Source organism: Apiospora aurea, assembly GCF_038362705.1.
Source record: "Apiospora aurea strain CBS 24483 chromosome Unknown utg000004l_segment0_segment0, whole genome shotgun sequence".
Lineage (NCBI taxonomy): Eukaryota > Fungi > Ascomycota > Sordariomycetes > Amphisphaeriales > Apiosporaceae > Apiospora > Apiospora aurea.
The window spans coordinates 3,309,451-3,336,465 of record NW_027117391.1 but is presented as its reverse complement, the minus strand read 5'-3'; the positions used below and the strand labels follow the sequence as shown (position 1 = coordinate 3,336,465).

Below are 27,015 nucleotides of genomic sequence, written 5' to 3'. Positions count from 1 at the left end.
TTTTGCTGGAGATGACAGAAGAGACTGATCGAATGCGCACTGCGTTCTTGTGACGTTCGGTTCAAACGGTGTCTATAAGAAGTGAAGGTGTTGCGCAGGCAGCAGCAGCTCAAGTCGGGATCGACATTGAGCGTAGTAAGTCAGTCCGTAAGGCAATTGCCTGTTTAGGTTACCGGTTGATTATTATTAGTGATTGTTGCCGATCTGGCTGGGGCGGGGTGACTCCCACGGCCAGCCAGTGTTCCACTAATGCCGGGTGGCTTGGGTAGCAAGCAGTCTGTCGGTCTGCCAATCATGAAGCGCATGTGCTTCCTCAACAAGAACCATCATGTGCTTGGTCACACACTCACTGCGATCCATGCTACCAACCAGAGTGTGGGGGGTTGGGTTATCCCTAACGAGTGCCTTGTATGTATGGTTTTCTATCAAACAGAAAAGAGGGAGAGAGAAAATCCCAAAACCTACTTCTACAGCCTCTTTGAATAACCCAAGTTTGACGAAATGTTCGTAGACGCTCGTGATGATTCGTAATGACCGACCGACAAAAGAAAACGATAAAAAAGAAGGGGAAAAAAACCCCAAAACCAACGCATCTATAGTGGGCGCTGCTTGCTTATTGGCTGTTGTTGCTGAAAGCATCGCTGGCTGGTTGGCTGTTCTTGTGTTTCCAACTGGTTACGTTCCCTACCATTAGTCGCGCCTCTTCTCCCTTCTCCCCGAAAGCTTCATCGCCGATCCAGCCGCTTATGAATGAATCCCAAAGCGCGAACGAGATAGTAGATAAGAGCAGGGCGAGAGAATGGGCTTCATACTGGCTGGTATGTATGCACACCGCCGTTATTCTTCGTGTTCGTGGAGGTATTCCTGCTCGAGGGCGGCTTTCTTTGCCCCAGCTTTGGTCTGACCCTGTATCATAACCATGCCGTCACCGTAGCCGTCCTGGATGCCGCCCGTAAAGCTCTCCATCGTCCAGGCCACGAGACCGCTGAAGATCTGGCCGACCTTGCCGTCGCCGGCCTTCTGAAGCCGGGCGCTCAGGTGCACACTATGCTTCCCGACGCTGTTGGCGAACCAGTACCCGTGCGCCACAATCTGGCTCGAGAGTTTGTATTGGCGCTCGTATTGGACGCCCACGCGCCCCATGATCAGCACGGCGCACCAAATCGCGTGCAGCGCCACCATCGCCAGCGCTACCGCCTGCTGCACCCCGCGGTGCAGGAATGTCTTGCCCCGATCCGTCGGACGCCGAATCGCAATCCTACGTGTCGGCCGGGGTCGCTCCGCCAGGAAGGGGGCCGACCGCAGCAGGATGTCCGTCTCCAGCTCGTTGAGGTTGTCGGGACATGCGCGCAGATAGTAGGCGACGCCGTCGATGTACGAGCGGCGCTCGAAGGAGGCGTCGTCGAGCTCTTCCGAAGCTATGGCTGTGAGATGTTGACCTGTCACACAAGAAGTGCATTAGTGGAGGAGCTCCCCAATCACATGTCAAAAAAGGGATCGAGAAGCGAGTCAGCCCCCAAAGAAGTGGGCGGAAGTGGGTGCATAAAGCGTGTTAAGTACCTTGGCGTGCATATCTCCACTTGACACCTGAAGGCGACCAGCGGCTCTCATGGGACTCGCTCCCGGCGGGCAGCCGCTCGTCCCTGACTATTTGTTTCCGGGCCGCCTGTTGCATGAGCTTCAAGTGTTGCTCTTCCAGGACGGGCGCTAGGGGTGCACCATATTGCTGCTGCTGGGGGTAATGCTGGTACTGAGGCGGCGGTGGGTAATATTGCTGCAGCTGTTGTAGCTGCTGTAGTTGCTGTAGTTGCTGTAGCTGCTGCTGTTGCTGGTGGAGCTGTTGTCTGCTGTAGTCCAAGCTAGCAAGGCTGCTGCGGCTGCTCACCGATGTGCGGGTGGAAGACGAGGTGCTGCTGGAGGCGTAAAGAGTGGTGGCATTGGACTCGGCTTCGGAGATTAGCGACTCGGCAGACCCGGAGGCAATCATAGCAGTCTCAGCATAGGTGCGGCTGGACGACGTGTTGGGGGCGGCCGCCGATATGGAGGTCGAGGCAGATCGCCGGCGGGAGGGTGGCGGAGGGGGAGGTGCGTTCTTGAGGTTGCTGATGCTGGCGGTCTTCCGAGGCAGCTTCAGGCGCAGGGAAGAGACCTTGGAGGAGACCGACTCGGGCACCAGCATGTTGAACATGTCTCCAGCCAAGGTTGAAAGATCGATCTGCTCCATCTTCGGTGGACAGGAAGGGAAGGGAAGCCGCAGCTGTTATACGGGCAGCCGGTACGCCAGTACGCCAGTAGCACTCGCTCGCTGTCTGTATCCTTCACGCTCGGCTGTTTTGGGGGGGGCGTGTTCTCTCCGACTAGTGGGTGCGGTGGCTTGCGTGGCTAGAGTCTGTATCCCATATTTACCAGACAAGTAGAGTTCGGAGAGGCTTGACGACCGAGGAGGGCAGAGAAAATCAGAAGGAAAGAAAAGGCCCAAGGCAATGGGGCTAATATACCGAAAGCAAAAATAAAAACAGAGGGCCAGAAAACCTCCGCTGCTGCGCTGCGGTGTGGGTAGGGGTAGGCACGATTCTTGAGGCTCTACTCTGGTACAGGTAGGTAGGTAGCCACACCACAACTGCCTCTTCTCGCACTAGAAATAGGGATGGAGATCGTTTGATGCGATCCACGAAAGAAAGTGGGCGGATGGCCTTATCCGGCGTGTCAGATTTTCGAGATCCCTGTCTCCCGCTTTTCTATGTTTCTCCAGTACCTGGCGGCCAAACACGACTGCATATGCAGTTGGGGAGGTTGACATGTGCGATAGCCTGTGCGACACACACGTGCGACTTACTTATATACACGCCATGTGAAGATCCGTTCGTAGCGAGGCCAAACGAAGGAAATGCGACTCACGTCTCCAGCAGTAACACGAGTCCTCGAAACTTTGTCGACAGGGCCACTCTGCCTTATCTGCTTGCTTGCTTGCTTGCTAGCCAATGGCCTATCTAGGTATGTAGGTTCCATGGTTATGCGAGAGACATATCTGATCAAATGCAGTTGTCGGATGCTCCAGACTTTGGGGGAGCAGCTGAGCAGATAGCAGCTGCTGCGGGTGTAAGGAAGGCGGGGCAAATCCGGTGAAATCGTGCTACGAATCCGAGATATGATTGATTGATTGCTTGCTTTGGCTCAAACGGCCTAACCCCAACCAAACTAGAGATCATGCCTTTATTATTACCTAGTGTACAAGTGCATACTAATACAAGCATTTATTTAATAGAGCACACTGCACCCTCTCCCTCAGTTCAGTTGCACGGCATGAGCAAGTTCGCCAGATCGCTTCTACTTACCGGCTCGTAACCGATCAGTTGCTGTACGGCCCGATTGGACGTTGGATTGGGTAGGTATGTTGTAAAGTAGCTAGGTGTGCAGATACGTACAGTTTGCTGTTTATTGATCATCGACTTGGCGGGATGCCGCCTATCTATCGGCTAGTCTGACCGTCCGTTCGTGTAAGTGATGTACGGTAATAGTTGAGCTGAGACCTGTGGCGCCCCTGTTGTGCAAGAACGATAGCCCACGTTCGTTCCGCTAGTCCATCGACTTTGGAAACCCCCATAACACATACGCACTGCTGCACTCACTCGGATCGTCCACATCTACCGCAGTGGCCACCCGCCACATGTGACGAAAACGGGTGCTCTGCGCGAAACCTTGCACCGGATTTGGAATTGCTTCATTTGGATCTGGTCCCGCCACAGCCGACAACAGACCCCTTCTAGAAGCCGCCATCTTTGTATTGCTATTGATATATGTTTTGTCAACACAACGGCTGAGCTCGATTTCAGGTTCTACCTGACCTGGCTTGCCCGGCAGGCATCCGGTTGCTCGACTCGAAGAGAGTCCCACGACGGAAACTGCAAGTTCTTCGAATCCAACAGCTTTTAACCAACATGACTACATGCATATCAATTCATTAGGCCTCTGCAGAACAGCGTCAACTGATTTCAGGCGACCCGTGAGAAACACACAGTATGTCAGAGCGTCATCAAGAGATGAGGTGCTTATCATTCGGTGTATATTATTTCAACAAGTTCAGGAGGCCTGCAGGCAGGCCATCATGGTGCTGTCGATGGCCCTAGCAAGTACTTACTTGCGCCCATTCATAGATATTAGTCCGACCACTTAGTCGGGTCATATCTATCGTAAAGCTCCATCATTATCCATGCATCGTGAATGTCCTCCTCGATCGATCCTCCTCATCCCAGTTAGCCCGTACAAGACCAAGAGCTGCCTGAAGCAAAAAAAAAAAAAAAAAAAGAATTGTACGGAAGCAGGTATATCGGAACCATAGCGATCCTTCGCCCCAAACGCCGCGCCGCAATATGCTCTTATGCTTGAAAATGGCACCCTCAACCTTTCCAGAAGACCCCCGGCCGGCCTGTTCTTCGGCCTCGTTGTTTATCCAACAACGGCCTTTGAACTCAGGCTCTCCAAGAAACCAGCCAAATCCTCCTTCCGCACTTCTACGACGCAGTGCTCGAAGCTGTCGATGCGGACGCGCGCATTGGTTTCTGCTATCACATCCTGGAAAGCACTGCCAAACTTGTTGAGCCCGTAACCGCGGCGTCGCCTCTCCTCGAGTTCCTCCTCGTCATCCTCGTCCGCGTCCGAGTCCGAGAGGTCGCTTCCTTCCGATTCTGTTTCATCGTCCTCCTCGTCGTCCTCCTTGTTGTTAGATTGGCGCTCCGCTTTCTTCGCCGCTCGCTTTTCCTCTTGAACCTTGCGTCTGGCTTCGCGCTCTTTAAGTTTGGCCTCCTTTTTCGCGGCCTTCTCCTTGGCGCCCTCCCGATCGAGGAATGCAAGATCCGGGCCGCCGCCGCCACCCGTGCCGACAACAACATACACGCCACGGCTTTCATTCAGGCTCGCAACTACTAGAGGCGTGCCGCGACCGCCATGCGCCAGCTTGCCATTGGTGTCGCGTTCTTGTTCCGCAAGGGCTTCGCCGATCCAAAGCGCCAGCTTGGTCAAAGCGGCAGGGTGACTAAATAGCGGCACGTCCGGCCCGTCCTTGATGACACACATACGGAAGGCCAGCAGGTGCTTGATTTGTCGCTTGCCAATGAGCGAGGTGCCGGTGCGGAAGATGGCCCTGTGCAGATACTGGGCCGTTGGCAGACCGGCTTTAAGGGCATCTATATCCTCGAGCGCATCATAGGCGTCCCAGAAGCGAGAAACCCACTCCTGGCTCTCAGCAAAGCCGTGGTCGTCGGCCACATCACCCGCATCTGCAAGGTGGGACAGAGACTGGCTTGATATGGCGCCAGCTCCGTGATTGTGTTTGCCGACTTCGAGAAGTGCACCAATAACAACGCCGACGTCTTGAGCAGAAAGCGTCGCACGCCAACCCCAGCTGCGGACAAATCCCCAGCCGTCCTTTGCCCCTGCTCGGTCGCGACCGTCCGTCTCTGCTGCCGGGACCATGTCATCCAGGTTGTAGAGTGACGCGTATTTCAGGAGCTTAGTTCTCAACTCCTTCTTCAACATCATATCCATGTGGACATAGCTTTGCTTGCACTGCACCAGACTGACGCCCATTTTTGCGAGTAGCTTGTGTAGGCGTTTGAGCCCGCTGTCACTCCATATCCGCAACCTGGAGAACAGGTAGGGTGAGTGCAGCATGCTGTCATAGAGCGACCAGTGTCTGATAAGGAGAAACTTTGGTTCAGGTGATAATCTGATGGATGTGTCCTCGGGACTGCGTGCCGTGGTTGGGATGATGCCTGCATTCTCTGCAGGTGAGACTCTTCCATTCTGGGAAGAAAGCTCAGGTGGGTTCAGGCGTCGCACTTCGTCACGGAGAAGCTGCCGCAGCCTTGCTCCACGGACGCCCATCCAGCCAGACATTGGTTTCGAGTCGGATCCGCGGACAGTGACAGCCAGGCCGGCAGACGAACGACCATAGAGTTCCATAGAGGTGACGCCAACAATTGTGAGCCACAATAGATCGTTATCCTCCCTGCCGAGCTCCGACGCGAGGGAGTAGACCATGGCGCTGATAGGTTCGGAATATGACGCTCCCATGCGGTAGTAATTTCGCAGCACCGTCTCGTGTTGTTGCTTCATCCGCAAGAGCTTCCTTCGAAGTGCGCGGGCCGATGGTCGTTTAGGGGGCTGAGCTGCTGATGGCGGGTCTTCTGCATCGTCCGAGAAAATCCCGGGATCCCTAAGAGATACAAGGCCTCGAGGCGCAGGGCGTGGAGCGTCGGGTATAGGAGTTGACTTTGCCATGTTAACCCCTGAAATTGCATACTGGATGTGGTCACTTACAGAGTTGCTCCGCCGCCTTTGCTTTGGTCTGTCATCGTTGTCTTCGCTACTGTCATCCCGGTCTGACCATGATTTTCTTTTCTGGCCAGGTCTAGGCTGCTCTATTTGTGGCACCTCCTCCTCTTCCTCTTCCTCTTCTGAGTCACTGTCGCCATACAGATCATCGTCGTCCTCAATGTCAGGCATATCCACGAGGGCGAGATACGCATCTCGTTCGGTAGTCAGGCTTTCCACAATGTCACCATCGTCAAACACAATGATACCTCCTTTTCCAGGCTTGTATGCACGTCCAACTCGCCCGGCTTGGACGCCCTCCGGTGCTCGTGACTTGTAACTCGACGAGATTTCGGAAGGGGGCTCCAGTGGGTATCCGCCGAACACATTGCTGAGGTTCCAAGGCCGGTGGGAGTCGAAGACCCAGACTTCGACGCCGTTGAAGCTGGCTTCTTCTCCTTCCACTTCGAGGTTGAGTATCGTGCCCATGTCGACCATGCCGCCCACTCCAAGACAGATGACCAGTCCTCCACTACCGCCGCGGGTTTCCATCATGGGGGCCACGAGTTCCTGGCCTGCACGTTCGAGATCGCCATATCCTGCCACAGGATGGATTTTGTGTGGGATGTAGTCATGTTTCAGCAGGCGGGTCAGGATTCGACAGGCGCAAAGAGCATCGGGCTCGAGGGCGACGAGGACTAAGACGGGAGGCGAGAGGGGATGCCGGGTTCTCTGGAGGTGTAGGTACAATTTCGAAATGAATTCGCGTGGTAGATACATCTTCAAGATAATCCAAACGCGACTTGTCTACCTACAGACTCCAATTCATGGATGCTGCAGGGTAGACTCGAGTCCTGGGGGGGTTACCGGTCGGGTAGGTGGTGAGCGAGAAGCGAAGGCACGCGTCCAAAGTATCCGTGTGCGTTATGGCGTTCGACACTTAGAGTACACTGGAGGGTATGGGCATTGCGGTAGGAACCGAGATACGACGGATTGGTGCTGGGTAGGTATGTTTCCTGAGAAGAATGTTTGGTACAGTATGTATGTATAATGGGCTTCAATGCTTCGTCTCAATTCATGGCCGGGGCGTGTGGGAGTAGTACACCTAAGAGCAGGCCGGCCAAAATAGGTGTGCAGACAATCCTAGGTGATTCAATTAGGCCTGGCTGTTTTCCAAGACGCGCCTTCCCCATCGAGAGACGCGACTCGCGTACCCAAGTACTTTGCTTTGCACTCAAAGCGCTAAGTGCTTTCAATTAAAATGCGAGTGTGCCAGCAAGAAGCCAATGAGATCATGACTGTTGGTGACCCGGGTGGGGCTGCACTGTTTTTGTGCCACTTAGCAGCCACAGCTTAGGCACAGCTTATTTAACCTACATAGGTGATTCCGAGGTGACCTAGCAGTCCGCACCTGCCACAATGGGCGGGGAGGGGTGTGTGCCACCATCACGGCCATCCATTAACAAACTCCATCGACACGAGATTGAGACGTGTTGCTCCTAATGCGAGTCGACTTTAATCGCCAAGACCAGAGTCTGAAGACCGTTGCTCTGTGCACTATTTCGTTTTCGTCGGCCGAGTAAGGTGCGCATTGACCGATCTATATTGCCGCATGCATACCTAGATGTTTGCCTGATTGCTCCAGTTGTTCCAAGCTTATGCCTGTCGGGTCCAATCGCCGCGTCTCTTCACAAAAGACGTTGCAGCGGAGTGCGTGTGGATTGTCCTAGCGCTGAAAGCAACAACAGAAGAACCCATAACCGCAAGTACCGTAGTAATGCTCGTAATGGCCAACAGCTGTAAGAGAGGGCAGAAGCTCAAAAAGGCAAGGGGGAACGATGGGGGGCATTGGAGTACATACGCAGGATCTGGAAATTGGACACTGCATCAGAGCTGCAGGAGAAAGCCCAGGGTCCAGACCAGATGCATATTCCGGGTGCCATTCCCCCGGATACATAAGATCAAGGTCGCTCGTCTCAGTCACACCTCAGCCGGAGCTTACCTGCTTTATGTGACTCTTTGCTGGTGTCAATGGCCCAAAAGCATAGTTGTTGAGTTGCTCTCCCCTCCCCCTCCCTTTTATACGGTGCTGTGCTGGCTCCGTATCTTTTATCTTTGGAGTAGGATAACTAGGGCCGTGGCTCCCCCCTGCTCTTCCACGGTCTTGGCGTCTGACCATCCTACAACGCCCAATGTCGACGGCCATGACAGACCGAGGCGACACTGACGAAGCTGCCGCAGTCGGTAGCGCCTCGGATGACGGCGCGAGTTCAGCTTCGACAGCCCACAATGCCCATGCGACATTCCCGGACTGGGGATCTGCCAGTGATTTCGACGATTCCGGCTTAGAAGAGCTCATCTCGGAGCATGCGACCTCGCGGCCCGCTCGCTCCACCGCCAGCGGCAGCAGTGAGCTGGGGGACACGCTGGACGACGACTGGCGCTCCTTGACGAGCAGCATTGTCCAGCATAACTTTGAGAATGGAAGGTACTCTCACATCTCGTATTCTCTCGACACCCAGTGAAGAAAAGCAGGTCGTTGACGAGTCTGGCAAGGCGGTATCACCGGTACAGAGGCTCACAACCGTATCCCTGGCCGAATGATGAGCTGGATTGTGCCAGGGAAGAAGAACTGCGCGAAGTATTCAGCGAACTGTTGGACGGACGCCACTTCATATCCCCAATCGATGAAGGAACTCAAAAGATTGTCGATCTCGGCTGCGGCGATGGCCGGTGAGTCTGCCATCTTCTCTTTTGGGCCAGATGCCTGATTTTTGCCATGCATACCTCTCTGACTGATACAATTGAACCGTCGTTCAGATGGGCTTCCGAAGGTAGCTGCTCACCAACGTTGGTTTGAGTATGTGTAATGTGCTAATTGCTTACCTTGCAGTGGCTGAGTTGTTTCCGGGTGCGGAGGTGGTCGCTATGGACATTTCACCCATCCAGCCTGTGTTCGCACCTCCTAACTTAACCACTCGCCTTGCGGATATTGAAACGGACTTGGAAGGGGTCAGCGATATGCCCAGCGATCTTATTCACTTGGAACGCGTGGCTCCATATCTCAGGCGACCAAAAGATTTGATGAAAACGATCCTGACGTAAGTATATTATCAAGCGACCGGTTCCAGTGTGCGAGGCTGATGTGTACTAGAAACCTGCGACCTGGAGGGTAAGCCGCATACCGCCATATACGCCTCGCATAATCTGCTCCTTTCCATGAGGATCGTGGCGTGCCGCTACTAATACATGCCTTACCTTTTTAGCTGGGTCGAGTTCAAAGATATGCAGACCAAGGTCTTCAGTGATGACGCACCGATCCCTCCAGAGAACGGCCTCGCCTACGCCGCTTATCTGTTCAACAAATCCCAGAAAGAGAAGTTCGGCTTCGACCTGGACACGGCCTGGAATCTACCGCAGGCGCTGAGAGAAGTAGGCTTTGTCAATGTCAGGCAGGTCATGTATAAATCCCCTATAGGCCCGTGGCCAGACCACCCGCGGGGGAAATGGCTCGGCTACCTGCTCCAGAACGCCCTTCGGCAAATCGTGGAGCCTCTGGCGCTGAGGCCACTACAGTCTTTAGGCCTATCGCAGAGTGACATAAGCGCCGTCATACACGACTTCGACCGGGACGTGGCCGATACCAGCCTGCATATGTGGATGCCGATGACCATCACAGTCGGCCAGAAGCCTCCAGAAGCCAGCTGATGGTCCAGAAGAAGTCCATCGGTATCAAGAACGTTTGTACAAGGCCAACTCTGCCCGAAGATTGCTTCTCATAGAACCGGTCGGAAAGCTCACATCGACTCTCGGCGGGGAGACGTTCATCGCAGACCCGCCATTTACGATCGTGGAGTTTGAGTGATGAGTTAAAGTGAAATTTGGGAACACAGGACCGGAAGCACGTAGGGATAAGAAAAGAATCTCAACCATAATGCCCTTAGAGTGGAAGTGCTGGGGTACGGGCAAAATGCATCAGCCTAGTTTCCACTGTCATGATATTTCATATAATATGATACGATAAATAAAAAGAACCCGCAAATATCTTGACTGCTTCGCACGCAATCAAGTAGTAATGCTTAGCTCCATCTTGGCCAAGCCATCCCATCCCCAGGTGCAAGTTGGCGCCGGTATGATTGGCAGCTTCCGCGGAAAGTATTGCGTCGACTATACTTAGTCCGGCTTGGACTCGGCGTACGTTTCGCAAAAGGACACAATAATGTTTTATTTCTTTTATAAATGTGTCGGTGTGTTTTTTATTATTAGAAGAGTCGAAACTACACAGTATTTCAAAGTTATAATTGCAAATTAAGACTTAAGAAACGACCAATCTGGATGCGTTTCGTGGGAAGCATGGAGAACAAGCGGCAAGTGAAGTCTAACAATAGTTTATACTATGACTATGACTATGAAATTCTCTTTACCTAGTGAAGGCGCTGTATGCGTGGCGAAAACAGGATATAATATACAACAGGGGCAGACGACAGAAGGGGCCGGGCCACCAAAGATGGGCACTGAAATCCTCCCCTTAGTCACGGGTAACTTTCCGAAAGGCGATGATCAACACACACGATGACGACTGACTCAGATGCTTTACATCATGGCGTGGCCGTCAATGCCGATGACCTTGCCGTTGACCCAGCCACCGTCGTTGGAGGCGAGGAAGCAGACGACACGGGCAATATCGATGGGGAGACCGACACGGTGGAGAGGAGACCAGGTGGCGGCGTACTGCATCGTCGTTGGTCAAATGGGCTTTTACTGAGAACGAACAAGAGTGGTTAGCTTACCTCATCGACACCCTCGTTGTCGAGGTCGGAACCGCCGGGGATGTACTCGCGGCAGACGGCGTGGTACATGTCGGTCTTGATGCCACCGGGGGCGATGCAGTTGACAGTGATCTTCTTGTCACCGAAGTCTGGGGATCTGTTAGCTATCATAGTACTCTATAGCGGGATAGAGTTTGTACTCACCAACAGCCATGCATCGCACAAAGGTCTCGATAGTACCCTTGCTGCCGGAGTAGACAGCGTGCTTGGGGACGCCCTTGGCCTGGCCGGTGATGGAGCCCATGAGGATGACGCGGCCGCCGACCTCGAGGTGCTTGTAGGCCTCGCGGGCGACGAAGAACTGGCCGCGGGTGTTGACGTGGAAGACGCGGTCGAACTCCTCGGGGGTGACGTCCTTGACGTGGCCGAAGGAGACGACGCCGCTGTTGGAGCAGACGATGTCGAGCTTGCCCCAGAAGGTGACGGCCTCGGCGAACATCTTGACGATCTGGTCCACGTCCGAGACGTTGGCCTTGATCGAGCGCGCGTCCGAGCCGGCCTTCTTGATGGCCGCGCACACCTCCTCGGCCGACTCCTGGCTGTTGGCGTAGTTGACAATCACCTTGGCGCCGCGGCGGCCGAGCTCCATGGCCATCTCGCGGCCGATACCGCGACCTGGATTCACATTTTGCGTTAGTGGGCTGTGCCTGCCAAGCGGGAAGAATATGGGTATGCTGTGCAGCAGTGACATGCAGTGTGTGTTGCGCAGTTGAGACAACAGCTCTTGCCAAACGGGGCAAGTCGAACCCCTGTCGGAGACTAGGATGGGGGTGCACCGGAGGTCCGGTGGGGGTGGCTCCTCCTAGGCCCGGGTTGGAGCAGCAGGAGTAGCATAGGCACCAGAGCACCAGCAGCCGACAGGATAGGGCAGGGGCAGATTGAGCATTTGTGAAATTGGTTTTAGACTTACCGGCACCGGTAACGAGGGCGACCTTGCCCTCCAGCGAGGCAGAGGCGAGACCCAGAGGACCTGGGATCTCATCGTATTTGCTGGTGCCAGCGGGGGCAGAGACGGTAGTAGCTCCAGGCATTTTGATATATGGATGAAAGGAGTTAAAAAAATCTAGAAAAAAAAATATTGTAGCTTGTTGATGATGAACTGGCTTATTCTTTTGAAAGTAGAGAAGGCTTTGAAATGGACTGAATGAGATGGTGCAACGGAAAAGAAGAGTGATGCCGGTGTGTGTTCGCTTATATATATATATATATACATATACATACATATACATATATATATATCAGACTCTGCGATCCGTCCAACATATGGAACGCCCCCCTTTGCAAAGCCATTTCGTCCCAAGCCCGCTGCGCCGCCTGGTTGGGGGTCTGTGAAAAAGTTGTGTTGCTCCCTTCCGGCGCATCTCGCGGCCGGCGGACAAGATTGGAGAAGCCGTACTGACGGGGTACACACACAGCCAGCGCAACACCAGGCAGAGAGGGCCGAGCACTCGAGCAGCTGTTGCTAGCTCAGAGATATGTCAGCCAAACCCCCCCCACTGTACGGCATTTTGAGTTGCTGGATCGATACGGTGTAAAGGTTCGCTCGTCTAGTTGGCCAGAGGACCGCATTTCTTTAGTCCGGTCTCAAGTTGGTTGTCCGGACGTCTCAAGAGCTATGGGGACTCTTGGGCGCCTTGGATCCAAGCTGGACGTCCGGCACACCGTGTGCTTAGTTGCCAGTCTGCCAGGCTACCCGCCCCTGGAGGCCTAACCCCGGCCAGTGCGCCTGAGTTTAAGACGGTGCACAACCGTGACTGCTACCTCCTACCTGCTACTGTTTGCTCGCTTTTTCACGTTGCTTATTACGAGTCCGAGGGGCCTTACTCAGTCGGTCCCGAGCCACTGCGAATCATCTCCACAACATTGTCTCGTCCATCGTGGATCCCGGCTGGGGAGGCGGGCGGGCGACAACCCTAGAGTAAGTGATGTTATTGCTCTGATCGTCTGGCACAGCTCGGTGCTCGGCATGCCATTGAAAGCGCGAGTGTTTGTAGAGTCTACATGCTTCACTAGCAGCGAGACACGACCTGCGAGCAGCAAGAGCCGCTGCGGCATTGCCTCCGGAAAGGGTCCGCAGGTAAGCTTCAATATGCTGGGCTCCGATTGCCGGACTCGATGTGACCACTACCGGAAGCCCACCGGCGCCGTTCAATCTGCATGCCAGATCCAAGAACATCACCACCAGCATATACTGTCGCATTCCCTATTGTAAACAGTCTTCTTCTGTGTTATTTTCCCAGCAGTCAGCTGATCCCGCTACGGCAACTAACTCAAGGGCTTGGCGGAAGGGTATCTGCGATACCCTAAGCTGCTAGCCAGGCCCAAGCTATGTTTAGCAACAACGCCGCAGATCTGCGTGTTGACTAACAAAGATCGCGCCGCTTCAACCCTAAATCCGCATGGCAACTTGAGAACATTTTCAGGGACCATCCAGAAAAAGGTCTGGACCTAGGCCCTGGGCGCCACAGAGTGCTTACTTGCAGGGCTTCCATCCCAGAACATCACAACAATCCATTCCCGGACATTGGGTTGAGTTGTCCGGCTGCCGCCCTTTCCTATGGTTACCAGGTCTGCCCGACCAAAGAGCTGGATCGTCTATTGTATGTGGCAGCTTGGGCTTGCAAAGCGGCATTCTGTAGAAACTATCCTTCTTGGCCCGTGAACCTAGGTAGAATTATACGGGAAACAGCACGGCAAAGACTGGAACTCTTGTCTTCCTTCGAATCATGTTTACAGAGCCTTGCATGTGATATGGGTTGAGCTGCGTGGGCTATATACATGAAAAGTAGACCAAGTATATATAAGGCACCCTGTCTGCAATTGAGCCTCCGCGGCCTCCTCGCTACCCCCCTCCCCCATCAGCCGAAACCCGAATCGCCTCCGCCCCAACCCTTTGCGCCTCCTCATTCAGCGCCCGTACCTCAGCCTCGACGTAGGGAATCCCCGCGCGTCGCCGCTCGCGCTCCGTCCGCTGCTCGATCTCGCCGGGGAAGTAGACGCGGTCGACGCCCGCGGCGGGCTCGGACTCCTTGACGACGCGGTCGTACAGGTGCCGCATGCGCGCGCGGAAGTCGGCGAGCGGCATGAACAGGTCGGGCTTGATGGCGACGAGGAAGTGGCCCACGTCGGCGGGCCGCGACGGGTCGTACGGGTTCGTCACGTGGCCCGCGAAGGCGGACCCGGAGAAGACGCCGGAGAAGACGTCCATCATGATGGAGAGGGCGGAGCCCTTGGGGCCGCCCATGGGGAGCATGACTCCCTCTAGCGCTCTGTATATATGTGAGATAGACGAGTTAGCACGACATAGTAAAGAAGTGAGCGAGTGAACTAGGTGGTCACTGAGCCCCTTGAACCCACCCTATATAGATAAGTAGGTAGGCACTACTTACGCAGCCGGATCATCCGTCGGCCGCCCCTCGGCATCCAAAGCCCAATCCAACGGGATCTTCTCACCCCGCCGCTTGGCCTTGTACACCTTCCCGCGGGCCGCGACCGACGGCGCCATATCGAGTATGAACGGCGACTCGTCGTCCCCGCCGGGGGCGCCGCACGCGATGGGCGAGACGCCCAGGAGCTTGCTGCGCGCGCCCCACGCGGGCAGCGCGGGGCTCGAGTTGGTGAAGACGAGGCTCATCATGCCCTCGTCGAGGGCCTTCTGCACGAGCCAGGCGCTCATGCCGAAGTGGTTCGAGTGCTTGACCGAGACCATGCCGATCCCGTACACGCGGGCCATGTCGACGGCGGCCTGCATCGCCACGCCCCCCGCCACAGCGCCGAACGTGTTGTGGCCGTCCACCTGCGCCGCCGCGGGGGTCACCTGCGTCAGGGTCGGGGTGGCCGCGGCGTCCAGCACGCCCGCCCGCACGCGCGCCATGTACGAGGGTAGCCGGTTCACGCCGTGTGTATCTACGCCACGCAGGTCCGCTGCTACCAGGCACTCGGCTACGGTGCGGGCGTGGTCCGCCGGCGCCCCGTTGCCGCGCAGCACGGCCTCGGTGAAGGCTTGGGCGTCGGCGGCCGTGACGTACAGCTTGCGGGTTTCCTCCTCCTCAGTGACGGCAGCGGCCGGCTTTGGTTGCTGTTGCTCTGTTGGGGTTGCCATGGCGGCTGGATTTGTAAGTCGGGGTAGAAGGTCCGTCTCAACTGACTAACACAAAGGGCACGGAACTGTTACCCTTCGTAAAGTGAATTCCTCTACAAGATGCTTGAGAATGAGTGATCCTAGGGAAAATCAAAGTAGTAACTTTAAATTCCACCGTGTTATACTCCCAATGTCGGGGTCGTCTACATCGATGAATCTTATCTTGTGCTTGGGAGTTGGAGATGTTCCCCAACATTCCCCAGCTTCGGCTAAGCAAGCAAGTTCGTGGGGGAGTTCCATTCAATGCTTACTTTACTTACTTAGGTCAGCGTGTCCCCACTCCGGTCCTGCCCGGCGTAACTATGATCGAATAGAATGTACGATAGCCATTCTTTCGACCCTTCGGGGAGTTATCCTCCTCAAATCACGATCTGGCCCGAGGATCTGCATGCCAACTTACATGCGCTTGTCAGACTTAGACCATGGTCGGTGCTAGTGTAAGCCACTTGACGCTGCCCCTGATACCTCAGCCATCGCATGATATTGCGGCACATAGTTTAATGCTGGCAAGCGTTGAGTGTAACTAAATGGTTGGAAAAGGGACCGTCATCCAGTCTACTCCGACCCGTAGAGCGCCACAAGAACCAATGGCTACAGCAAGGCCTTCGCTCTAAATGGGATCGGAGAGGACTTGTCTAGTGGTGGCTGTTGCAACGTATGTTGAATGCCGCCGCCAATTGTCTAGGAAGGTAAGCGAGTATATAGGGGTTTCGAATTTAGATATATAAGACGCAATCGGGCGAGTAGGATGGCTCGAGGTCTCTGTACGTCCCTCTTGAAATTCTCTACCCTCTCTACAGCGTGACGGCCCGGAGACAATACGCAAGACCGTTCGATTATCTTCATGCATGATGGCACAGAAGCTATCATGGCAGAATGGCCCCTGGCCATTGATTAGCTTTGTTGAACATGGCGGCAAGGTTAGTACATTCCAACTGTCACTTGCGGTTGGCCGCAGACGCTAACACTTGATACTGAGCTGTCCAGGAACCGAACGAAGGGTTGCAACCGAGTAGGTGCAATTAATTCATACTTCGACTGCCTGACCTCCCACGACCGGCGTGGATTCTCCATCAACTGACAATGCTTACTCTGATAGTGGTGAGAGAGATGATCACTATTCACAATGCTCTCATCCGAGGACTTACGTCTATATACCTGCAATGCGTCAATATCGAAAAATCACCGGAGGACACTCCCGATTTTGTAGCCTTCTGCAAGATCTGGGGCGAATCGTTACAAGAGCATCACGAGATGGAAGAAACGGACATCTTCCCGTTTATCGAAGAAGCTACCGGTACGTCGGAGCTGATGAAGAGCACCGTCGAGGAACACCGAACCTTCGATGCGGGTCTGGCAGAGTTCATGACTTATATCTGGAAGGTGGACGCAGGCGAGGAGAAGTACAGTGGCCAGAAGGTGAAAGCCAGCATCGAAGTGTTTGCGCCAGCAATGCACCAGCACATGGTCAACGAGATCCCGGCGCTGTTGGCCCTGGACCAATACTCGGACACAGTAGACTGGGAGGAGTACTGGAAGAAAAAGGCGGCGGAGATCTTTGAGAAGAAGTCGAGCGACCCAACCGCAAAGGTACGTTGCTCCCCTTGGGGGTGTGGGATTGGGCGATAATGGCTGACAAGATCTGACAGGCCATAGGGCTGCCCTTTGTCCTGTCCTGTACGGATGCGACGTTCGAGGACGGGATCTACCCGTGGCCGCCCAACTTCCCATGGATGGCCAAGATGATCACGCGATACTACTACTTCCCGCAGCACGGGAATTGGTGGCGGTTTGGGCCGGCAGACTCGGCGGGCCAACCCCGAGAACTGCCCTTTGCTCGAGCCGGATAGATCGGCGTGATCAGGGGCCTCCCCATATTAATGACTTGGAAATAGTCCCGAGTTCAGGTCAATTGTGTGCCGATCAGATGGCATACCTAAGGTTTTGACAGTTTTGTTTACTTACCCACTCCAGCAAAGATTTCTCATTGCTGCTAGCCTCTTGTTTCCCTTCGCCATATCAACCGGGTGCGTATTAAGAAGTCGGCAGTTGGATGTTGCAGCTTCAATGTTAGCTTCAATTGTACGGCGAAGATTCAGGTGTGCATTGACTGATTGCAGCAGAAACGGTCCAGTCCAAACAGGCAGGAGAGAGGAGTACCTGATTGGCAACTGCAAAGCAGCAACAGGGGTGTATTCTGGCGCTAAGATCACATCGAGATTAGCGGCATCTTGCACTGCCCCATTATGTCAGCAGCTTCCCCTTTTTGTGTGGACGGTGATTGGTAGAATGGTAGTTCTTGCCCGTTCTTGTGTCACCTTTTTGTACAAGGGTCCGTTGTTGCCCGACAGGATGGCACAGGTACGCGGTACTTGGCAGTTCGATCAAACAATCAATCAACCTTGTGCTCTTCATCTTACGAGAGCCGGCGCCTGGGTCTCTTCTCCATCCATCCGACCAGGCCTTTGTTTCATTGTGCATGCCATGCTTTAGGTAAGTACTGTAGATTCCTACTCCTTACGAAAAGACCGCAGAGGAGAGGAGAGGAGGGGCAGGAGGAGAAGGGTCTGAGGGGGATGGGGAGTTAGAAACCGTTTCAATACCTAGCCAGCTGAAGACTAAACACGATGCTGCTTGCCACCCACGTACCTTATCAATAGGCGCCTGTCGTCCTATGTTTGACTACAATGGACCGATGACGCTCGTGTTGGTTCATGTTCATGTCCAAGTACCTGGTACTCGCACTTCCGCCTACTCCAGGCGGCCCCCCTTCAAGGCTTTTTGACCCCGTCCAGGGCCTCTCCCGTTCTATCACATACACATCCCATACCACCTACACAGCATTACATACCTACCTGCATACCTACCGTCGGGCACTTGTGTACTCTGTCTTGACCTCTTCGTATTACCTATAGACTTTTCTTGGTTGACTGGAAAGTATCTATCCAAAGATTGCTTTGGCCTTCTGATTTACTACTATAGCCTCCACTGACACTCGAAGCTTGGCCTGGGAGATTGCACACGTGCAAGGGCAAAAAAGAAAACAAAATACATCATCGCCCACCTTAAAACAACAAGGACGGGACTTTAGCAAAGCCCGCACTCCCCCCCCGCTGACTGGCAATTGCCCCTCCATCTGGGGCCATCCTTAGAAAGAAGGAGAGCGAGGGCGAGAGCATTATAAACGCCTGGGACAGCCCTCTTTGCAATCGAGGGATCGTCACGACAACCTTCCATTACTTACCAGCTACCCTCTCTCTCTGTTTATCGCCTCTCTCTTCAGCCCGAGTCCAATAATCCCAGAGCCGCTTGCGCGTCGGACATTAAGCGCCCAGCATCTGCCCAACGGCGGCATTCCAAAAACCACTCGACCCGGTCTAGCAGACCAGGCCAACCACCACTTCGGTTCGCTGTCTGTGTTCTGTGGGCTTCTTAGCACTCGCCCTCCAGCGATTCTACCGCCCACAGCCAGCCTCGTTGCACAGAAACCACCTGCATCATACGTTTGCGCTCCAGCGTCGACTTCTCTTCTGCTCTTTCGCCGTCGGTTAGACTTCACATCCCGTCCCCGTCTGGCGAGCGACGCCATCCCAGAACAATCCGCTTTTCTTCAGCGCACATACAGTTCGACGCAGAGTTCAATCCGGGCACGACTTGACGACCTATGAGGTTAATCTAGTCTTTGCGACTCCTGCTAGACGAGTGACCTCAACCCCCCCGCGCCTGTACTCTCACGCATTTCCAAGACCAACTTCCGCCTCACCACCCTAAGACACCATGGGTAAATCGTGAGTTTGCCCCCTGTCCTCAATACCAATTTTACCTGCTGGCTATCCGAGGCACCCGAACCGGCCGGCTGAGCGCACACACGATCAGGCATGGCTACTGGGAGGGATTGCACCGCAGGGCCCATTCACTCGCATCAATGACTTATGCGCAACCTTCTCCCGCTCCCGCTCCCGCTCCCCCAGGTAGTCGCACAGCCTTACCGAACGGATGGATATCATATTGAGAATCCAACCTGTTTGTCTGCATGGCTAACAAAGGTCGCTCATTAGACAGTCGAAGCTCTCACAAGAGCAGCTCGCCGAACTCCAGAAGTCGACGCATTTCGACAAGAAGGAATTGCAACAGTGGTACAAGGGTTAGTTGGGATCCCAGCGTCTTGCGACCCATTTCTCACTGCGAACTAACATGGGCGGCAAACAGGCTTCCTCAAGGACTGCCCCTCGGGCATGCTGACAAAGGAGGAGTTCCAAAAGATCTACCGGCAATTTTTCCCGTTTGGCGACCCATCATCGTTTGCCGACTATGTCTTCAACGTATTCGATAGCGACAAGTCCGGATCGATCGACTTCAAAGAGTTCATTTGCGCCTTGAGCGTTACCAGCCGCGGCAAAATGGAAGACAAGCTTGACTGGGCTTTCCAGCTGTACGATATTGACGGAGACGGCAAGATTAGCTACGATGAGATGCTCAAGATTGTTGAGGCTATTTACAAAATGGTACGCAACGACGTTGTTCAATTCATGTCTGTGAGTTGCCATGCTAACACGAAATCTCCAGGTTGGCTCTATGGTGAAGCTTCCCGAAGACGAGGATACCCCAGAGAAGCGCGTCAGGAAGATCTTCCGCATGATGGACAAGGACGAGAATGGTAGCTTAGACATGGAGGAATTCAAGGAGGGCAGCAAACGTGACGAGACGATCGTATCTGCGCTATCACTCTACGACGGCTTGGTATGAGCGGTCACGGTAGCACGTCAGGAGCAGAAACATGGTACGGTTGAATGAACAAGGTGGAAGACGCAAGGCACAGTTCAAGCTTCTGCGCCATGGGGCCGGGAAGGATACAGATCGCCGGAATAATCCGAGGATGGGTCAGGTGCCCCTTGGTTGAAGATCATGCAAGCAGGCAATAAAGAGTTCGAAATGCTGTTCGAAGGCATCAAGGATGACGACGAAGACGACGAGCAAGCGATGTACATGGCGGCGATTGCTACTGTTTTATTGATCGTATCTTCTCCACTTAGAAGCCCCCTAACCCCCTAGAGCTTGTGTTTCCTTGCATTTCTTCTCACTACCATTTTTCCTCAAGCTGCCATTGCACGTTCGAGTTAGAGAAGCGATAAATAGCAAAGTCATACACAGGCGCGTACACCCCTTGCTACTTCGGGAGAACCAATGGTTCCTGTAAATATTTAGCTTGCAATACCCACCCGACGATCGGTCCATCCAAGAGTCTGTCCCATTGGTAACAAGGGTGGCATGCGCCGCTCTAGTCGCTGGCCGCCCACTTGCATCTCACATCTGTCGTTGCTTTTCTCTCACAGCCTTACGGCTGATCCAGCCCGAGAAGGAGGCATGGATGGCCCTCTTGATCGACGACCCCATCTCACCTCATACGGGTTCGATCTAATGCCCGTCTACCCAGCTTGCACGAATCCTGCAGGAACGGAGCCGCATGGTATGGCATCTGCTGCGACAATAAGCCAGGCTCCATCTATCTGCTCAAAGGTTTAATGCAAGTGAGGTAACCTGGACAGAACTATAAGATGGCAGAGTCCGGGGCAGGTTTATATGCCAGTTACATGCATGCGGGTGCTTTACACCGTCAGAAGTTTACATAGCTGGATCGACACCAGCTCAGCCTGTTGCACCACGAACCAATGAGACTGTTGGAGTTCATGTCAACGACATTATATACGGCCACGAAACGCTCTGTTAGCCTTCAAGCAAACGTGATTAGTTGGAGGGATGGCTGGTATTATACATGGTATACAAGTACATGACCATACTACAACGTCCACTCTTAACCGCTCGTGATTCTCTTTCCTGCCAGTGCTTTCGTTTCGAATGCACCGTCGTCATCATCTACAGGGAGCATTCAGGCCCGAGAAGTAAAGGTCCAAGAGGATCAGATACTGAAGTGCACTAATCAAGAAAGATCCGGCCGGAAGTTAGACATCATCTCGCGGCAATCCCATTATGCAAGCATGCGCCGGCTGACTCGTGGCGGCATCGCAGCATCTAGCACGTGTCCTCTCCGCAAGACTCAGGTGGTATCTCATCTTTCTTTTGTCCGACCTTTTTCTGTTACTCTCGTCAGAATTGCTAGCCTATCGTTACAAAGGTTTCTGGCCTCCTCCAACACCAGAAGAACATCTTTTACCTCTCATTTCCTGTTTCCGCTCCCTCAAATTACATACATAAAACAAAACACGGGTATTCGGAACGTTGCGCAGAAGCATTGCTGTGGCTGTTGCTTAAGGGTATCACTCAGCCAAGGGGGGCTTAAGAAGAGCCGTACGCCTCGTCAACCTCCTTCTTGTACTTCTCCAAAATTCCCTTGCGGTTAAGCTTTTGCGCAGCAGTGACCAGACCCTATAAAAATGTGTTAGTATGGCTGTGGAAATTTCTTCTGGCTGGCGAGATTCGGATCAACTTACGTTTTGAGGGGTCCATTCCTCGTCCGTCATAACCACGCCATCGATGATCTCGATGCCGGACAGACCTCCTTGGCGTCCGGCATTTTGGAGCTCCTTGAGAACAGCGTTTTGCAGCTTCTTGTTGTGGACAAGCTCCTCGAGACTGTCGCCCTTAATATCGATCGAGTGCGCAAGCTTCTTCAACGCGGGCTCCAGGGGCACGATGATGGCGATGGGCTTGGCCTTTTGCTGGTCGGCGTAGACGCAGATGTTGCCAACAAAGGAGGCAGATCGGTAGATGGACTCGAGCTTCTCCAGAGCAATGTACTCGCCATTGAGCGTCTTGACGAGGTTCTTCTTGCGGTCAATCAGCTTCAGGTGGCCGTTCTTATCCCACTCGCCAATGTCACCGGTCTTGAACCAGCCTCCGGTTGCGATGGCCTCGGCCGTCTCCTTCTCGTTCTTGTAGTACTCCCTCATGACGGAGGGTCCACGGATCCAGACTTCACCCTGAGGGTTGGGCGTGTTCGTCGCGAAGTACCCAGCATCGGGAAAGTCGACCAGCTTGACTTCGATACACGCCGGCATAGCACCGTGCGAGTCGGCAGACCACTCTTGCGGGTTCATGAGCGTGCCCATGGCGTTGGTCTCGGTGAGACCGTACCCGATAATCATAGGGGCAATCGCCATGGAGATGAAGTGCTGCGTGTCGCGAGAGACGGGACCACCACCGTTCAAGCAAAGCTTGAGCTTTCCACCAGTGGCCTCCTTGATCTTCTTGAAGACGATGGCATCCAGCAACCCGGAACCGGGCAGTCCTGCCGACATCAGTTGGCTCTTGGCCCACATGGCAGCCCAGAAGAGCTTTTGCGCAACGCCTCCGCTAGCAGCAACCTTTGCGGTGATACCCTTCTTTACCGACTCCCAGACGGCCGGCACACCCACGAGCACCGAGGGCTTGAACTCCCGAATGTCACCGGCGCAGTTTCGGACCGAAGTATCCGACAAGGTCTTGGGGTTACCGTAGCCCATGGTCGTGCCCCAGAAGATGGCCGCGTTCTCGAAAACGAACTCGAGGATATGGGCAAGAGGCAAGTAGGTCAGCAGTCCGTCGCCAGGCCCAATGAAGGGCTGCACGACCACACTGACACCAGCAACGGCGGCAACGACATTGCTGTGCTTCAGAGGCACACCCTTGGGCGTGCCAGTGGAGCCCGAGGTATACATGATGCAGCAGAGGTCATTGGGGTGCGGGGGCACGGGCTCGGAAGGGTTCTCCTTGCCCATCTTCTCGAGCTCCTTAAAGCTCAGTACGGTGACGTTGGGGAAGGAGCTCTTCAGGTTGTTGATGTGTTCTTGCTTGACCTGGTTCTGGCTGTTCCAGATGACATAGCGCACGTCGGTGGCGTCCTTGAGGACGTTGCCGAGAGTGGGCAGCAGGTGAGGATCGAGGAAGATGGCCTTGGCACCGGTGGCCACCATGGAGTGACGCAGACCCTCTTGGCCGAGGGTATCATAGGCTGTCACAATGGGCATGGATTGAGAGGCGGCACCGTGCGACATGGCGAGCCAGTGTGCGCTGGTGGCGGCGAAGATGTGGACGCGGTCCTCTTTTTGCATGCCGAGCTTGCGCAGACCGGAACCAACGTTCAAGACCAGCTTCTCGTAGTCGTTGTAGCTGAGGTACTCGTAGCTGCTCAGCTCGAAGAAGGTCCAGTTCTTGTCGACCTCCTGCTCGGCGCCGTCGACCATCTTCTTGACCTTCTTGGTCTCCTGGTGGGTGCGCACCAGTCGGCGCGAGCCCATGCACTTGGCATTGCCGTACTTCTCGGCGCTCACGCGGACGAGCTCGTAGATGGTGGAAATGTTATCGGCGGGTTGCGAGATGAGGCCGTCGGCGGTCAATGGGTGTCGGCGTGGGATGGTCTCGCCTTCGACGGGTTCGCATTCGGGGGTCTCGATGGAGTAGGGACCCTTGGCCGACATGCGAGGATGCAGCGGCAGGGTCCGGTACTTTGAATCTTGCCAATCCCCCATGGTTGCGGAGAGCTGGCTAGTGCTGTGCTGGGCGGGTGAAGAGGAAATGGGTCGTGAGGAGGACACTTCAAAAGACAGTGCCAGATGAAGACCTTGGGGGGAAAAATGTTGAGGTGGAAGTGTGCAAATCGCAAGATAGATGGATGTATGTTGTAAGTATGTATGCCAAGGTCGGCCCGGTTTTGATATTAGGTCAGGGATAATGGCTACTTATGGAGAGCGGCCGTCAATGCAGAAAGCGGAAACAAATATGCAGCAGATACGTAGGTCAGACCAGGTAGCAGCAGCAAGCAAGTACAAGTAGTAGCACCACCCAGCCACCAGGAAGCCGACCGGAAGTATAGAAGTATTCCCGGAATGCAGCACCAGACCAGCGTGAGGACGGAAATGGCCAATATTGGGTCAAGCAGGTATTTATTGCACAGCTGGAAGCGAGGTGATGGAAGGTCTGCGTAATAAATAGGATCCTGCCACGAGGCCTCAACCACCAAATCGACTTCATTCGCCTTGCCTTGGCTTGGTGGTTTCTTGGGTGGTCTCGACTGGACCTTGTTTGGCGGCGGGCTGCCTTGGCTCGAGCTTTTTGGTGGTATGTAGTACTCACTGTAGCTCGCTTGAAGTCAGTCATTGAGGAAGCCAGCATGGCCACCCAGACCTGCAGCAACTTCTGTACAGAGAGCGAGTGAGTGACGACAGGGAGCTGCCGGAAAGAGGGGCAGGCCGCCCCATACGCTAATTCGTCCGGACCAGAGACATTTGATGACCGTGGCCCATTGGCACGACCGCTTCCCATTGGCGTGTACCTACTTGCATGCCGTCATCTCCATTAGTCGCGCCTCAGTCAGTTATCAGGATGGTCAGGATGGGCGACAGAGGTTCGAGGCCGAGGGATGCTTTGAGCATAGAACTAGGCCCTGTTTGAGCTAGCCCGGGCTTGCCCAGAGAGCCTAGAGAGAGAGCGACAGCACACTGATACCCAGCTAGCAATTGCATAGTCGCAGTATGCCCAGCTCCCCCAGCCCTCCTAACCTAGGCATTTCCAAGAGAAACGAGCAACTGTAGATACCTACCGCCTAGGTGGTCATCTCTGCTCGTACGTGTGTGTGGTTTGTCGAAGCGCACGACTACGCTGTCAACTCCCCCTCCCTTTCTTCCCTTGGAGACGACATTGACGCATACATACATACACGTGGAAGTCCTCGGATGCCGAGGCCTCGGCAGCAGGGCAAATTGGAGTTTTGTTACATTGGCCATCTGAAATCACGAAAAAGCCCACCCTGGTGCATACCATTCTGCAGCAGCTGCACCGAGTAACTGTCGATATGCGATGATTAGAGTGATGAGGCCCCGCTAAAAAGCTGCCAGTGCCAGTGCCTCGCCAAGTAGGCCATCATCTCCGCCGGCAGGAGCACTCGAGGCACGGAATTCAAACCAAAAGGGAATAAAACAAACGGTTGAGCTCGGTTTTGGTATCACAACCCCACATAAATGTTCGATTCCATTGATACTCCCATGCTCGCCAAGTGAAATCTATCGGTAGCATCATGAGAGCGCCATTCCATTCGAGTTGATCGATATTTGGCCAATCCATTTGCTTACCTACTTTATTCATTCATTTGAGGATGCCGCCGTAGATTACGGGCGGCTGCTTGCTACCCGACTGCAGGCAGAAAAGCCGCCGGACTCGGCAATATATTGGATTCTAGACGAGCCATTGATTCATTCAATCAGATGGATAAGCCTTGGTTTGCCTAGGTTAAACAATAAAACAAGGCGGCACTTGAACTCTTAACCTCATCTCGTCCTTCCCACAGCCCAGCCTTGCCAAGCAGCACCAGCTGAAACTATGGCCACCCAGCTCTTGTTCGACCTCCTTGGACCTGAAGTAGACGATGCAGAAGAAGGTAAAGCTGCCCGTTTTCATCTCCACCCTGCTACCCCAACCTGCCCCTGCTGACTGACTACCGTCGCTCTATGCAGAAACCTTTCTCCTTTTCAGCCAGGAGATCCCTTCTCAGAATCTGGGCTTCGTCGATGCCCGCGCATCCTCCCTGGATCTGACCGTGGCCGGCAAGGACTATGTCATTCACCAAACCCCCGCCGTTCTCTCCTCCAACCGTGCCGGTGGAACGACAGGCGCCGGTCAGTTGCCTTTCTTGCCCCTTTCGGGCAAATTCTCTGGAGGACTTGAATCTGTTCGCTGAAACCCTGTGAAGTTCTCTGGAAAATCACCCCCATGTTCGCCGACTGGATAGCCTCCCCCGGGAACCCTCTATGGAAGACCGGCGTCCTCGCGCCCACCTCGTCCGTGATCGAGCTGGGCTGCGGCATCTCGGGCCTCACGGGCATGGTCCTGTCCCAGTCGGTCTCGCGCTACGTCCTGACCGACCAGCCCTACGTCTCCAAGTGGATCGACGCCAACCTCGCCGAGAACGCGGCCAACCTGTCCGCCTCGGGCGCGGCCACCACGCGACGCCGGTGCAAAGCCGCCGCGGCCCCGCCCGCGGGCAACGTGTCCTTCACGCCGCTCGACTGGGAGCTCGACGAGGTGACGCCGCGCCTGACGGGCTCGGACGCCGTCAAGAGCTTCGACGCCGTCGTCGCCTGCGATTGCATCTACAACGACGCGCTGATCCGGCCCCTCGTCCAGACGTGCGTGGACGTGTGCAAGCTGAGGAGCGCCGCCAGCGCCGACGCCGAAGGGGGAGTCTGGCCAATCCGCCCAAGAGCCCGCTCTCTGCATCGTCGCGCAGCAGCTTCGCGACCCGGAGATCTTCGAGGGCTGGATCAAGGAGTTCCACCGGCACTTTCGCACGTGGAGGATGCCCGAGTCCCATCTCTCCGACGCCCTGCGGGCCAACGCCGGTTTCGTGATCCATGTGGGCATACTGCGCACAGCGCCCTTGGAGAGCCATTACTAGGATAGGCCAAGTAGGTTACTGTTACACGGCATGGTTATTCAATCGGCCTGGACCCGAGGACCGGGCAGGGACGATGAGCCAAGCCGCAAGTGTCCCTTTCTTACTTAACTAGGATAATAACCTACATCCTGCGCCACACACGCAAAAGAGCCTACGCTTTGCAACGCCAGCTTGAGCACACCAACGGAACAAGTGACTGGCGCAGAGAGGCATGGGTTGCCATATGCGACGTTTTGGTAGTAATGTATTCCGCGTGAGTGGTGTAGAAGGAAAGTTCCTCTCCCTAACCATGGTCCTCGGCAGGGTTTTATACCCATCGGTGAGCATGTACGTTTCGCGAGCCCTTC

The 27,015-nt window shown here is 54.6% G+C and overlaps 9 protein-coding genes across 9 annotated transcripts; 4 read left to right on the top strand and 5 right to left on the bottom strand.

The window, feature by feature from the left end:
- Positions 1–837: 837 nt before the first annotated feature.
- On the bottom strand, positions 838–2,224 carry PG986_005832 (uncharacterized protein; the record flags this gene model as incomplete). Its single annotated transcript, XM_066842054.1, has 2 exons — positions 838–1,439; positions 1,561–2,224. 2 exons carry the CDS (start codon positions 2,222–2,224, stop codon positions 838–840), a joined length of 1,266 nt encoding a protein of 421 aa, XP_066701916.1.
- Positions 2,225–4,446: 2,222 nt separating this feature from the next.
- On the bottom strand, positions 4,447–7,092 carry PG986_005831 (uncharacterized protein; the record flags this gene model as incomplete). Its single annotated transcript, XM_066842053.1, has 1 exon — positions 4,447–7,092. One exon carries the CDS (start codon positions 7,090–7,092, stop codon positions 4,447–4,449), a length of 2,646 nt encoding a protein of 881 aa, XP_066701915.1.
- Positions 7,093–8,516: 1,424 nt separating this feature from the next.
- PG986_005830 (methyltransferase domain-containing protein) lies at positions 8,517–10,020 on the top strand (the record flags this gene model as incomplete). Its single annotated transcript, XM_066842052.1, has 6 exons — positions 8,517–8,800; positions 8,935–9,045; positions 9,133–9,146; positions 9,206–9,413; positions 9,467–9,484; positions 9,579–10,020. The coding sequence occupies 6 exons, from the start codon at positions 8,517–8,519 to the stop codon at positions 10,018–10,020; spliced, it is 1,077 nt and encodes a 358-aa protein (XP_066701914.1).
- An 885-nt stretch (positions 10,021–10,905) lies between these two features.
- PG986_005829 (short chain dehydrogenase) lies at positions 10,906–12,172 on the bottom strand (the record flags this gene model as incomplete). The annotated part of the gene is made up of 4 exons (XM_066842051.1): positions 10,906–11,043; positions 11,103–11,230; positions 11,286–11,756; positions 12,052–12,172. The coding sequence occupies 4 exons, from the start codon at positions 12,170–12,172 to the stop codon at positions 10,906–10,908; spliced, it is 858 nt and encodes a 285-aa protein (XP_066701913.1).
- A 1,811-nt stretch (positions 12,173–13,983) lies between these two features.
- On the bottom strand, positions 13,984–15,243 carry PG986_005828 (uncharacterized protein; the record flags this gene model as incomplete). The annotated part of the gene is made up of 2 exons (XM_066842050.1): positions 13,984–14,410; positions 14,531–15,243. The coding sequence occupies 2 exons, from the start codon at positions 15,241–15,243 to the stop codon at positions 13,984–13,986; spliced, it is 1,140 nt and encodes a 379-aa protein (XP_066701912.1).
- A 461-nt stretch (positions 15,244–15,704) lies between these two features.
- On the top strand, positions 15,705–17,132 carry PG986_005827 (uncharacterized protein; the record flags this gene model as incomplete). The annotated part of the gene is made up of 6 exons (XM_066842049.1): positions 15,705–15,719; positions 15,854–15,937; positions 16,083–16,202; positions 16,270–16,294; positions 16,382–16,872; positions 16,932–17,132. The coding sequence occupies 6 exons, from the start codon at positions 15,705–15,707 to the stop codon at positions 17,130–17,132; spliced, it is 936 nt and encodes a 311-aa protein (XP_066701911.1).
- A 1,927-nt stretch (positions 17,133–19,059) lies between these two features.
- Positions 19,060–20,028, top strand: PG986_005826 (calcium-binding protein NCS-1; the record flags this gene model as incomplete). Its single annotated transcript, XM_066842048.1, has 4 exons — positions 19,060–19,070; positions 19,341–19,426; positions 19,492–19,787; positions 19,849–20,028. The coding sequence occupies 4 exons, from the start codon at positions 19,060–19,062 to the stop codon at positions 20,026–20,028; spliced, it is 573 nt and encodes a 190-aa protein (XP_066701910.1).
- Positions 20,029–21,576: 1,548 nt separating this feature from the next.
- On the bottom strand, positions 21,577–23,747 carry PG986_005825 (Long-chain-fatty-acid--CoA ligase 1; the record flags this gene model as incomplete). The annotated part of the gene is made up of 2 exons (XM_066842047.1): positions 21,577–21,666; positions 21,732–23,747. 2 exons carry the CDS (start codon positions 23,745–23,747, stop codon positions 21,577–21,579), a joined length of 2,106 nt encoding a protein of 701 aa, XP_066701909.1.
- Positions 23,748–25,593: 1,846 nt separating this feature from the next.
- PG986_005824 (uncharacterized protein) lies at positions 25,594–26,668 on the top strand (the record flags this gene model as incomplete). Its single annotated transcript, XM_066842046.1, has 4 exons — positions 25,594–25,651; positions 25,728–25,889; positions 25,964–26,409; positions 26,456–26,668. The coding sequence occupies 4 exons, from the start codon at positions 25,594–25,596 to the stop codon at positions 26,666–26,668; spliced, it is 879 nt and encodes a 292-aa protein (XP_066701908.1).
- Between the last annotated feature and the right edge of the window lie 347 nt (positions 26,669–27,015).